The sequence below is a fragment of the Pieris rapae genome, chromosome W (genome assembly GCF_905147795.1).
Source record: "Pieris rapae chromosome W, ilPieRapa1.1, whole genome shotgun sequence".
Taxonomy (NCBI): Eukaryota; Metazoa; Arthropoda; class Insecta; order Lepidoptera; family Pieridae; genus Pieris; species Pieris rapae.
Genome location: NC_059533.1, coordinates 1,356,717 through 1,369,621, shown reverse-complemented (window position 1 = coordinate 1,369,621; position 12,905 = coordinate 1,356,717). Strand labels below are relative to the sequence as shown.

General features: G+C 32.3%; 2 protein-coding genes across 2 annotated transcripts; both read left to right on the top strand.

Annotated features, from left to right (window-relative positions):
- Positions 1–455: 455 nt before the first annotated feature.
- LOC123690473 (mitochondrial potassium channel-like) lies at positions 456–8,506 on the top strand. The gene is made up of 7 exons (XM_045633896.1): positions 456–820; positions 1,528–1,677; positions 2,010–2,172; positions 2,451–2,629; positions 2,918–2,993; positions 3,223–3,509; positions 7,900–8,506. The coding sequence occupies exons 1-6, from the start codon at positions 566–568 to the stop codon at positions 3,486–3,488; spliced, it is 1,089 nt and encodes a 362-aa protein (XP_045489852.1). The 5' UTR covers positions 456–565; the 3' UTR covers positions 3,489–3,509; positions 7,900–8,506.
- Positions 8,507–9,149: 643 nt separating this feature from the next.
- LOC110996407 (HMG box-containing protein 4) lies at positions 9,150–12,195 on the top strand. Its single transcript, XM_022264097.2, has 8 exons — positions 9,150–9,287; positions 9,357–9,594; positions 9,871–10,019; positions 10,374–10,495; positions 10,683–10,785; positions 11,179–11,270; positions 11,590–11,727; positions 12,007–12,195. Exons 1-8 carry the CDS (start codon positions 9,278–9,280, stop codon positions 12,169–12,171), a joined length of 1,017 nt encoding a protein of 338 aa, XP_022119789.2. The 5' UTR covers positions 9,150–9,277; the 3' UTR covers positions 12,172–12,195.
- The last annotated feature ends 710 nt before the right edge of the window (positions 12,196–12,905 follow it).

Below are 12,905 nucleotides of genomic sequence, written 5' to 3'. Positions count from 1 at the left end.
AAAGCGTGAAAGCATAACAACTGAACTATGTACCATTACATAAATCATATAATAAAATATATGTTTATATTTTAAAGTTCTACTTCATAATTAATTAAGTGAATGCATTTATATTTCTTTTATAATTATAGGTACTACAATTTTTCGTAGTATAACAACGTAACCGGTAAATTTTGATGGCTATGTTTTAAAAGATTTTGAAGTTTTACTTACTCCTCGAAAAACTCGCAAATCTTTATACAATATTTTAAATGTTAATATGTCTTAACATCTCAACAGTCCACAGCGTTTTATAATTGCAATACTAATTATAAAAGAAATTTAAATGTACATATTCCGAAATATTTACTGATGTTACGTTGTGTTACGTTGAAAATTTGGCGTTGACACTTACATTCACGGTTCACCTTACATTGACAATTATATTTGACAGATCACAAAAGTTTTTAAACTTCAAAAATTCAATCCTATTTTAGCGAAAAGATGAAATCATTGGTCAACAAAAAACTGGAATTCTGAATGTTGAATTCTTTCTAAATAAAAGCAAGTGATAGAAGATGAAATTATGGCTGATCGTCTGCGTAGATTCGCACAACAGGTCAAAGATAAGGTTCAAATTGCACAAGTGAATGTAAATAGCCGGGAAAAAGTAGATCAACTGGTCTCCAAGTATGTACCTGCCGAAAGGGTTTCTGCTATGGCTAATAGATTTAAACAAGAAACAGTCGTTAACAAAGTGAAGGAAATTGTAAATAGATATGAGAAATTCACTGGCATCGACGAAATTATGGCGATTCAGAACACGGTCGTGGAAGCACAGGTTTGTGCATATCATCTTTTATAATTAAAGTTATCCTTGTAATTTATCGGTATCAGAAAAAAAATATTGTCATTTATTAATGACAGACTAGATTAGTAAATTAAATAATTTTGACTTTCTATATACACTACTGTAAAGGCATCTTAGCCCCCTGTTCCAATCATATTCCTCTTTCACCTTCATAATTGTAGTATGAATTACAGTTTAGTTAAAAAATATGCAGTTATGTAATATTTCTTATCGTTGGTCTCATTTTATTTACATAACAGTCAGATTACTGATAATCTCAATGCAATTTTTTTTTATAAAGGTAGTGAAAAAATAAATAAGTACATTTTATTATAAAATTTATACTTTTTATGCTAATATAACATTGCTTAAAATTTTAAATAAACATTATCATTTCCTTGTTGTAAACACTCACTTATTACAAATAATTTAAATGAATATCAACCTGACCATAGGTTCCAGACTGCTTTATTTGTGTGAAATATTTTTCATAAATGGCATTATAAAATATTTAAATGCAAGGTTTACCCTGTAATAATCCATAATAAAAAACTTCATGAAATCCTGAATTAAATCATCTGATTACTTATCAACATCTTACTTCTATGTTTCACAATATATATATATATTTATAAACCTCAACTTAAAATAATATATATGTGTATAATAAATACATTTTTTTTGATAAAATATAACAGGAAAAATTCATGACAGCCCAAGATAGACGGCGTGAACTCGGGCGTGAGCTGGCACAAATTGAAGCGAGATTGAAGGAACTTCATGCTGAAATGCAAAACACTATGAAGGGTGATGAGAAATACTTACATTTGTGCACCGAGGAACATAAGGTAAAATGACCATAAAAGCCTCACAACCCACACAGACTCGAAAAAAGGACATACTAGCACCCTTCGTCTGAATCCTATTCAAAAGGGTTTAAAAGGCTATCAGCAAAGGTGACAAGGGATTCTATTTTACGAAAGGATTGTGAAATTGTAAAAATATTAGTGGCTAAGTTTCCATAATGTCTATTACATAATATGTTATCTAGTTATTTTAATGATTCACTTCATTCTTAGAAATGAATGCTGCTAAGTTTAATCATTATAAGGGCTGTCATCTGACATTAAAAAAAAATATTACTACTATTAAGTTAATTCTCATTGCTTGTTCCTAACAGCTAATTATCCAAGAGCGTGCTGCCCGCACTCTCTTCTCAGAAGCAGAAAGAGAGGAAAGAGAACTCTTTGCGACTATGTCAGCAGCAGTTAAACTGGGACACGAACGAGAGAGGGCTCATGCTGAAAGAAATAAGTATTGGTATATAGTTGCTTCTATATTTGGTAAGTCTTAGTACTAAATTGTGCATTGATCTTTAAATTGTTGCTTAGATGATATTTTGAATCAGATTCCATAATTATGAATATCATAAAAGATATTTGGTAATCAATACTTCATTCCAATGCAAAATAAGAATATATAGAAACAATTTATAAAAACAAATCTAATTCAGAAAGTAAATCACACTATAACACACACCCACAATCACTTTTTGCAATTCTTCTATTCTACTACAATATACAATTGTATAACATTATTAGGAGTAATTATATATTTGCAGGCACTGTACTTGGAATTGCTGGCTCTACAATAAACAACAGACTAAAGATGGCAGAGTTTAAAGATATGATGGAACAACAAATGGCAAGAAGTGCAAGTGTATTATATAGTATTGCAGGGGGTGGAACAGCGAGTCGGACTGATATCACTGAAGCTATGAAGACCGAGTTTGCTTATCAGGTATTTATCATGATTTATTTGATTAATTTTGATAAATAAAAAGTATATACACTGTGGTGTATACTCATGTACGTAGCACAGTGTAACTATGGATACCAGAAAGCAAATATTTATTTGTTATATACATAAATAGATACATTAAATATTTTATGTGGTCTCAACATTATTTTAATCGTCACAAGTCATCATAGTTTGATTTTAATTTAAAAAGTCATTATTTAGCATATTTACGTTATTAGTAATCTGTTGGTAAGAAAATTTATTAAATTTCTGTCCTCAATGTTTCAGGAGCAACTGGCACAAAATTTAACTTTAATGCAAGATAACATCCACAATCTAGTCAACAAGCAGGCTTCATTAATAGGTAATGGTTTATAAATTCTTCAATTACTATTAAAAAAGTGAATGTGAGATATTTTTTAATGTTTTGTGTGTGCAAACTTGCAATGGCAAAAAATTAAACATACATGTTCTGTGTTTTTTAGTTTAGTATTTTCTGTGAGTGTGCTTTATGAAGAGATAATCAATGGCCAATATTTGGTTAGTAATTTTCGTTTCTTTGCATGCATATAATTCTTACTATATATTTTCAGATCATCTGCATCACCAGGAGCATGTATTCGAAATTCAAATTAGGGAATTAAAAAAGTTAGTCCTGGCTTCCGCTCAAACAAGCGCGAAATCTGACGCAGAACTAGCAAAAGCATTATCTGTGGTTCACCAAGATTTAGACGACGACAAAGAGCGCGAAAAATTAGTTCCAGCTACCACTCTGGAAACAAATCAAATTTTAACCGCAGTTGGTATTCTTATGTGTGTAGTTGTAATTTTCGGTAATATTTTTGGCCGTGTAAGTTGATTCAGTAGACAAAAATGTAAACTATTGAGCAATTTAAGTAAAATAGTTTTTGAAAATTTAACTAGGTGGCAACACTATATTATATGAAGGTTGATTGTAACTATGTGTTCTTGCTGTCATTCATCTTCTTACCAAATAAAAGTTATATTTGTGCTAATTACTATCGTTTCTTTGATAAACGACCCATAATCCTTCAGGTTATGGGCCCAGTAGATTCTGCAATTGAAAGTTTTAAGAAAAATAGCAAAGAAAAAGTTACAATCGTATTGTGAAGAAATTGACAAAATAACCTCAAAATGGATTCAATGCGGTCAATAAACTTAGAAAAATTTGATGGAAATAACTTTAGGCAATGGAAATTCCAGATAAAGTGTGCCCTAAAAGCAAAAGGGATTGATATTTCAGTGCCTAAACCGGCTGGAAATAATGTTGAATGGACAAAGAATGATGGCATGGCCATGTTTATTATAACATCTTCGATGGACTTCAAACAAATAACTTTAATAGAAAATTGTGAAACTGCTAAGGAAATAATGACAAAACTTGAATCAATATACGAACAGAAGAGTGAATTATGTAAAATGTTGATCCATGAAAAGTTTTATCAGTATAAAATGTCTACAAATGACAGTGTAGCTCAACACATTTCTAAAGTGGAATCATTGGCCAAGCAGTTAAAAGAAAGTGGCGAAAGTATTAGTGAAATGGCTGTGATAACAAAAATACTTGGAACACTGCCTCATAAGTATAGATCACTCCGTCAAGCGTGGATGTCTTTGGATCCAGAGCAACAGACTCTTGTCAATCTCACTGCTCGTTTGTTAGATGAAGAAGCTAGTTTACAGTGTGAAGAAGAACAAGAAACCGCTCTTCTTGTGGCTAAGAAAGGATGGAAATATAGTCCAAAACAAAGTGAGCTGAATAGAAATGCTAGTAATTCAAATCAAAATAAAAACAGTAAACACAGATTTGAATGTTATAATTGTGGGAAACGAGGACATTTTTCTCGAGAATGTCGTGCTCCAAAGAAATCCAAGTATAGAAAACCTCAACAGGAAGGTGCAGACTTGTTAGCGTTTAATGTAGAAACCAAATTCCATGAAGCTGAAGACAATGTGTGGATTTTAGACAGTGGTGCCTCTGCACATATGACCTATAGAAAGGAGTTCTTTGTAGAATTATTGGAATGTAACCAGAAATCATTAACATTAGGAAACAAACAATCAGTGGAAGTGGCTGGCATTGGCAAGGTGTTAATAAAGAGATGTGTCAATGGACAGTGGGAGAACAGTGAACTACATGATGTATTGTATGTTCCGAATTTGCGACGAAATCTGTTCTCAGAAGGTGTGATAATGCGTAAATCCTATATCATTATCAAGAAAGACTCTGGTGCATTCATTTACAAAGGCAATGACTTGGTAATGTGTGCAACAATAACAGAAAATAATTTATACGAATTGAAAATTAAAGCTGTGGTCTCAGATACCTGTAACTTAGTTCAAAGTGATCAAAATAACATTAAAATGTGGCATGAAAGACTGGGACATGTTAACCTAAAACAAATCAAGAGTATGAGTGCTGATAATGTGGTAGAAGGCTTGAAACTGAATAACAGTGATAAAACTGATTTTGTTTGTGAAGCATGTGCATATGGAAAGCAGTGCAGATTTCCATTTCACAAATCTATACGAGGAGAACTACAGCCAGGTGACCTTGTATATAGTTATGTCTGTGGACCTATGAGTCATACATCTATCCAAGGTATGAGATACTTTATATTATTTAAGGATGCTGCTACAAGTTACAGGCATGTATATTTTGTCAAACATAAAAGTGATGTGATGGACATATTCATGAAATACAATGCTATGATCAAAAATAAGTACATGCACAGTGTCAGAATATTGCATACTGATAATGGAAGAGAGTATGGGAATAAAACCTTCAATGACTATCTCAGCAAAGAAGGTATAATTCATGAGTGTACTGCGCCATATACACCAGAACAAAATGGGCGTGCTGAAAGAGAGAACCGTACCATTGTGGAGAGTGCGCGTTCAATGTTGTACGCGAGGGATGTGTCACTGGAATTATGGGCTGAGGCTGTGAATTGTGCAGTATATTTATTAAACCGGACTTCCTCCAGCCAAACTCCTAAGAAAACACCATTGGAATTATGGAACGGCATCAAACCTCATATAGGCCATGTGAAGGTGTTTGAAAGTATTGGATATGTCCATATTCCTAATCGGCTAAGAACTAAACTTGACAAAAAGAGTGAGAAAATGATACTAATTGGGTATGATAATAACAATTACAGGATGTTCAATCCAGAAACCAAAAAGGTTAAAATATCAAGAAATGTAATTTTTGAAGAACATAATGTTCCAGAGATAAGGAAGAATATTACACAAATATACATTGACGATGAAGTGAAGACATTAGGACAACAAAATCAAATGCAAGAAACAAATGTAGAGGATACTCTTGTGGAAACTTCATCATCAGAGAATGAAGATACCATGTTGAGTTGTAATAGTAATGACCCTACATATGAACCTTCTCAAGAATTAGATGATGATTTAATTCAAAGCAACATAAATTTGAGACCAAGGATTAATAGACGTTTTGAAGCAAACCTAATTGAACTGTCACTGCCACAAACGTATGCTGAAGCAATGAAAAGTCCACAAAGAAACGACTGGTTGAAAGCTATTGATGAAGAATTGCTTGCACATGAAGAGAATAATACTTGGACTCCAGTAGAGAGGTCTGGTCAACGTACGCTTACTACAAAGTGGGGTTTTGCTATAAAAAAGGATGAAAATGATCAGGTAAAACGGTTTAAAGCTTGTTTATGTGCACGCGGATTTAATCAAATAAAAGATATTGACTATCAAGAAATATTCTCTCCAACAACGAGATATGACTCTATAAGAATTATCCTTTCTATTGCAGCTAAATATAATTTAGAAATTCAACAGTTTGATGTAAAGACTGCTTTTTTGAACGGGTATTTGGAAGAGAATGTTTTTATAGAAGTACCAGAAGGAATTTCATTTAAAAATGATTGTATCCTAAAACTTAATAAATCACTGTATGGACTTAAACAGGCGTCTCGTTGTTGGAATAGAAGATTCACTGAGTTTTTAATAAAATATGGTTTTGTGCAATCTCAGGCTGACAGTTGTGTTTATGTAGGTATTTTCAATGGGGTGAAAGTATTCATAATAATTTATGTTGATGATGCACTTGTAGTCTCTTCCAGTTCCTCAATGATTAAAAGAGTTATAGAATATTTGAAACAAACATTTAAAATAAAAGAATTAAAATTGAAATATTTTGTGGGAATGGAAATAGAGAGAGTAAATAATTGTATCTGTATTTATCAAAGAGATTACATTGAAAAATTAATAGAGAAGTTTTGTATGAGTGATTCAAATCCTGCCAGTACCCCTGCAGATGTAAATGTTGTTATTTCAAAGAAAATGGATGAAAATATTATTAATTTTCCATACAGAGAAGCTATAGGGTCCTTGTTATTTTTGAGCTCTGTTTCAAGGCCTGACATTTCTTTTGCTGTAAATGTTTTGAGTAGATATGTAAACGATCCAAGTCAACAACATGTAAATGCCATTAAACGTGTTATTAGATACCTAATAAGTACTAAAGATTTATGTATATGTTATGGAGAAAGTAGTGATCTCACTGGCTATTCGGATTCAGATATTGCAGGTGATGTAGATACGCGTAAGTCTACTACAGGTTATATTTTTAATATGAATGGGGGACCTATAACATGGTGTAGCCAGAAACAGAAGACTACTGCTCTCTCCACAACTGAAGCAGAATTTGTAGCTGCTTGTGAAGCTGCAAAAGAGATATTATGGTTACAGCAATTATTATTAGATTTAGGTGAAAATATTACATCTGTTCCATTGTATGTTGATAATCAGAGTGCAATTAAGTTAATTAGCAATCCTGTTTATCATAAGAAAACCAAACACATAGATGTGAAATTTAATTTTATAAGGGAAAAGGTTGAGTTGGGTGTAATTAAACTAAATTATATTCCTAGTAACAGTCAATTAGCAGATATGTTAACTAAAGCGTTACCAACTCAAGCTTTTATCTATTTAAGAGATCACATTTTGTTTTTCTTTTCACAACTCTAATTTCAGTAGGAGTTTTTTTTTTTATATTTGTACCTAGTTTAAATTTTAGTGGGAGTATTGAGCAATTTAAGTAAAATAGTTTTTGAAAATTTAACTAGGTGGCAACACTATATTATATGAAGGTTGATTGTAACTATGTGTTCTTGCTGTCATTCATCTTCTTACCAAATAAAAGTTATATTTGTGCTAATTACTATCGTTTCTTTGATAAACGACCCATAATCCTTCATAAACGATTTTCTGACTTTATAATTGAACTGTATTTTTAATGTGATGTGGTAATCATATGTGTACACTTAGCATTTAATTTAGAAATCTACGCTTTCAATATTTCATTAATAAATATTGCATTTTGCTTATGCAGGTATTCTTTAACTAATTAAACTAAGTAATAGTAACTTCTTAAAAGTATTAGACTTTTTTGCCCAACAAATTTTTCATGGGTGAATACAGTACTTTTAATCAACTTGGTAACAACAAAACAGTTGATAAATAACGAAAACACCAACCAACTTCAGGGTTTTCACTTTTTCGACAAAAGCGCATCGCGTTTTATGATGATATTGATTCGAATTTCCTAGATAGTAACATTATTCATCAAAGCTTGTTAGTAAAAGTAAATAGATCCATGATCTTATTTACTTTTACTATAAATTTAAGTAAATAAGATCAGGGATCTTATTTACTTATTTCATATCTGATAAGATCTTATATGATTTATTATACATGGTTGATTCTAAAATTTCACTACACAGCTAACAATTTTATATTTTTATGTACATACTTATAAAAGGGTTATTTTTGTACTAATATGTAAGGATACCTATGGCTTGTTTTGTTATATTTGATTTAGCACAATAAATTATCTTTGTTAATTGTATTTTATTTTAACTATACTAAGAATGTTATGCAAAATACAGCAATTCAAAGATAAGTATAAAATACAAATTCGGAATTTTTATTTTGACGAAAGTTGAATCGTTTCATATAAAAACCTTCTTTTAATAATTAATATTCATATTAGATTAAGTATTTATTTTCTATATAGGTAGAAGTAGAAAGTGTAGTTAGTATTCTTAGAACAATCTCAAGTGATGTCACATGGAACTGATGGAACCACTTTCAAATTTTTTTTTTGTTTCAGTTCATGGCCTGGTCTAGATACCAGTTTTACCTTTAGGCCATACTTTTACATAGCAGAATGTTGCCTGCCTCATAAACCTGATTTTTTATTTTAATAGAAGACAGCCCTATTCCACAATATTCTACATTAATTGGCCCGGCCTTAAACATTAGCAATAAGTAAGAAGGAAATAGACAATGGTATAATTGACGCTATAAACCTTAAATTCTCAACATAAATATTGTAATATGAAAATAAATATTTAATATAAATATTATTTTATAATAAATATTTTTTGCTGTGTTGTACTTAATCTGTTCAGTCTTTCGATACTGTATTCTGTGGCAGCTCGCATGGGCTAAATTGAACAAACGTCAAATCCCATCCCAACTGTGTCCTGTTAGCAAAACAAAATTGTTTGTAAAAACACTTCCAAACAGACGTAAATCAATTATTTTGAGTATTTAAAGACAAGTTTAACTGTAACAATGCAGGAAGGTAAGTAATGGTTTTATTTAGCTTGCTTTTAGTCTTTATGTGAGAAATTAAATATAATTTTTCCATTAGAAGTAACTGGCGTGTCTCGAAGTGGTCGTGTTAGGAAGAAAAGTTCTAAGTTGATGGACTTTGAGTCGCCCGATGATATTGAGACGAGGTATAGACGCCAGACTCCCGTAAAATCCTATTCGGGTTTTCGACAAGAGGAAGAGCAATTTCCTGAAGCCCAACAAAAGCCAGTAGAAGAGGGAACTGCGTCTGGCAGCGAGTCTGATTACTATGAAAATACCGCTGAAAATGCTGATAGGTAAATACTTGTACACTGATATTGTGAATGCTGTAAATTTCTAGCCAGAACTAACTGGCAAAAAATGATTTGTAGACATTTTATAAGTAACATTGTATTTTTAATTATTCAAAGTCCTGAATACACATAATCTTGTATTTTATAAATAATTTACATATAAATTACAGAATAGCCTTTTACTATCATATAATAAGCTATTCTGTATCCATTATAGATTCTTGTAAGTTCCTTATAAAAAAGAAGCACCTTTGGTATATAATATAAGTAATATTTCAGTATGGAAACAGATAGTTCTGGGTCTGAAGAAGGGTCGCTACGCACCCCAGCAAATTCCTTGTACATGATGGAGCGTGGAAGTAAGAAGAAACTAATTGTGAAGGACGGAAAGGTAGTTGGTAGGGCCAAGGCTCAGAGAAAAGACAAAGGTAAATATAAAGATTTATAAATATATAAGATGTTTTTTGTATACATTAGTAAATAAATTTCACAGCCATTCTGGATGAATGGTAGTCATAAGCTTGGTTTGTCTTGTATCTTTGTTGAACCACTAACATTCAACCATCATATTATGCTTATTACAAGCTAACAACATAGATTCACTTTTTATATAATTATCTATTGTAATAAAACTTTTTTATTATTTAGCAAGTGGAATGAAACAATTTTCTTGTTTTTACACCTGCAAAATCTATTTATTTTAATATTATTTATTATCCAGGTAATGTTTTTTGGTGTTCAATGTGTATACATAAGAAAACACACAAACTTCTGAATTTTAGGTAAAACCCGTATAACAGCATACATGATGTGGGCAAAGGAGGCCCGTAATGATCTCCTAAGAAAACATCCTGATATGGACTTCTCAGCTATTTCAAAACGACTGGGAGAAATGTGGGCTAATGTATGTTTTAAATTATTTATTGTTGTTTCATCATCTAACCACATCCATTAATGGTTTTAAAAACAGTTCAAATTCAAATAACCATAACCATAGAAAAAGTTAAAATATTTTCTGTTATCACTGATTAAGCATTAAGTATTTAATAAATAAATAGCTTTAAGTTAAGATATTTGATTTTAATGTGCAGGTAAATTACAATGAGCGTTATTTGTGGAAACGAAAGGCAAAACGTTTTGCAATTATGAAATCTCAAGAGACGCAGGGAGTTACCAAGATAATATCAAACCCCAGTAAGTTCTTTCCCACTTATTATATGAATATGATATTAAAATTTGCTTTATTTTTTTTGAACTGTACTTTTAATAGCTACTCAATCTTTTGTCCTTATCTTTCTCTGTCTCATTCCTATATATCTTATCATATATCCAAGGCACTGTTAATATTGTATAGCATATTTCCCTTTGTCCAAGGCATTACTATGTAATATTAATGCCCGTAAGAACCTTAACATATTTGGCCCAGCAACCGGGGTTATGCTTCTGGGTCTCGCCTCTTACTCTTAATTACAATTTTGTCTACATGTCCTTTTCACTACTAACCAGGAAATAAATATGAGTAAATATTTTTGGTTTGTGAATAATGATGAATATTTTAAAGACTCATTTGGTTCATTATTCTTCCAGGTGTGACCCCAGTGCGTCATGCGGGTCCGGGTCGGCCGCCCAAACATAGGCCGCCACCCACTCACACTACGCCACCGCAGCAGGCGCTTGTTGTGAGTATTGTTTCTTGAGGTGGCCTTTTTTATTTGGGGGAACTTTACCTACTTAGATTACTTCGTGTCTGTCTGACATGCAGCTACTTTATTATTTTATATATGGTTTTTACATTTAATATATGGTTAAACTTTGCTTCGAGTGTTATCTTTTTTCGGGTGACACCCACCCGGTCTTTACTTTGGGTATGGGATGGGGTGACACCATCAACTTCCGGGTGCCACCCAAACTGATTAGGTTAAGAGCTGGAAACTCTGATATAGGTATTTTTACTTAAGGGGTTTCCTAATCTTACCCCTGAAACATTTATTTTTTCAGCCGGTTAGTACAAGCAGCGGTGCCAATAGCAGTGGCATGTACCGGGTCACGGGCTGTGGGGCTGTAGAGGTCGCTGCTCATTTACGGCTTTCGGGAGAAAGTCTGGCCATCATCGGGGAGAGGCTGAAGGAACATGAGGTATTAAAAAACCTCTAAAGCCTCCATAGTATCTACTCTATAGAGGGGGCTATAGAAAATTTAACATATCGTTATCATAATATACACAACAACGTCAATAAAAAAAAACATTTGTTTTCTAAAAAGATTTATCTGAATTAAGAATCTCTCAAATTTAAGCAAATTTTCATTTTAATACAGACAAAACATTTATTAACAATATACTTACAATATTATAATTTACTAAAAATATATTATTTTGTACTGAAGTCGGTTAAAAATTCTTTTAAACTTTTTCAGGGACAAATTGCCGTGTCGGGTTCTGTGTCCGTCCTGCTGGACACACTTCTGTGCTCGCTGGTTCCGTTGGTGGCTGTCACTAGGGCGGTTCCGGCTATAGCGCCCCCTGCCGCTCTTTTACAAGACACCTTACACAATATCGCATACATTATGCCTGGATTGTAGATTGACAATAGATTTTTAAAGAAGTTTTAGTGTTTTATTTGTATTAATTAGTGTCTTACCTATGTCGGTTTATAATATGATTAACACCAAAAAAAATTTTTTCAATTTAAACCAATGGTCTAAGATCCCGTGGGAGGTCGTCCTTCACCGATCTGATAACCAGATGAGACGTATTTTTTATTAAATATTTTTTATAAACATAATTGCTTGCCTATTGAAAAGTGGTACTGGCTATTTTTAATTAAATGAACTTTTATCGATTTTTTTTCATCACCTTCATCCTTTTGATAACCAAATGAAATTTATTTGACTGATAGTTTTTAATACACAGAATATGCCTAGGTATGCTTGCCTACTCATTTAAGTGTATAACTACCTGGCAAACAGGTAAGTCAAAATAGGTGTCTCCATCGATCTGCTAACTTATCTAGGCATATTCTGTGTATCAAAAACTATCAGTCAAATAAATTTCATTTGGTTATCAGATCGGTGAAGGACGACCTCCCACGGGCTTTCCTACTACAATGAATTACCACGAGGTAAGGCACAACCCTAATGCCTTTTGTCATTTGATAGAAAAAATACCAAGTTACGGGACGTGTCTTTTGAAGTTATACTTCTGTAGGCGCGGTATGAAAAATAGATGAGAGTGAAATTTTTAAATGCGCGCGCACCGTGACACAAAATTAACAGAATAAAGTTAGGTCTAAGTGGCATGAAAATCAATAACTATG

What these genes read in the sequence shown, in the direction of transcription:
- LOC110996407 (XM_022264097.2), top strand. An exon ending in CAAGATAATATCAAACCCCA is followed by an intron (nt 10,786 to 11,178) that starts GTAAGTTCTTTC and finishes TTATTCTTCCAG; the next exon opens with GTGTGACCCCAGTGCGTCAT. An exon ending in AGAGGCTGAAGGAACATGAG is followed by an intron (nt 11,728 to 12,006) that starts GTATTAAAAAAC and finishes AAACTTTTTCAG; the next exon opens with GGACAAATTGCCGTGTCGGG.
- LOC123690473 (XM_045633896.1), top strand. Translation starts at nt 566, where the DNA reads ATGGCTGATCGTCTGCGTAGATTCGCACAACAGGTCAAAGATAAGGTT. An exon ending in TATAGTTGCTTCTATATTTG is followed by an intron (nt 2,173 to 2,450) that starts GTAAGTCTTAGT and finishes ATATATTTGCAG; the next exon opens with GCACTGTACTTGGAATTGCT. An exon ending in CAAGCAGGCTTCATTAATAG is followed by an intron (nt 2,994 to 3,222) that starts GTAATGGTTTAT and finishes ATATATTTTCAG; the next exon opens with ATCATCTGCATCACCAGGAG.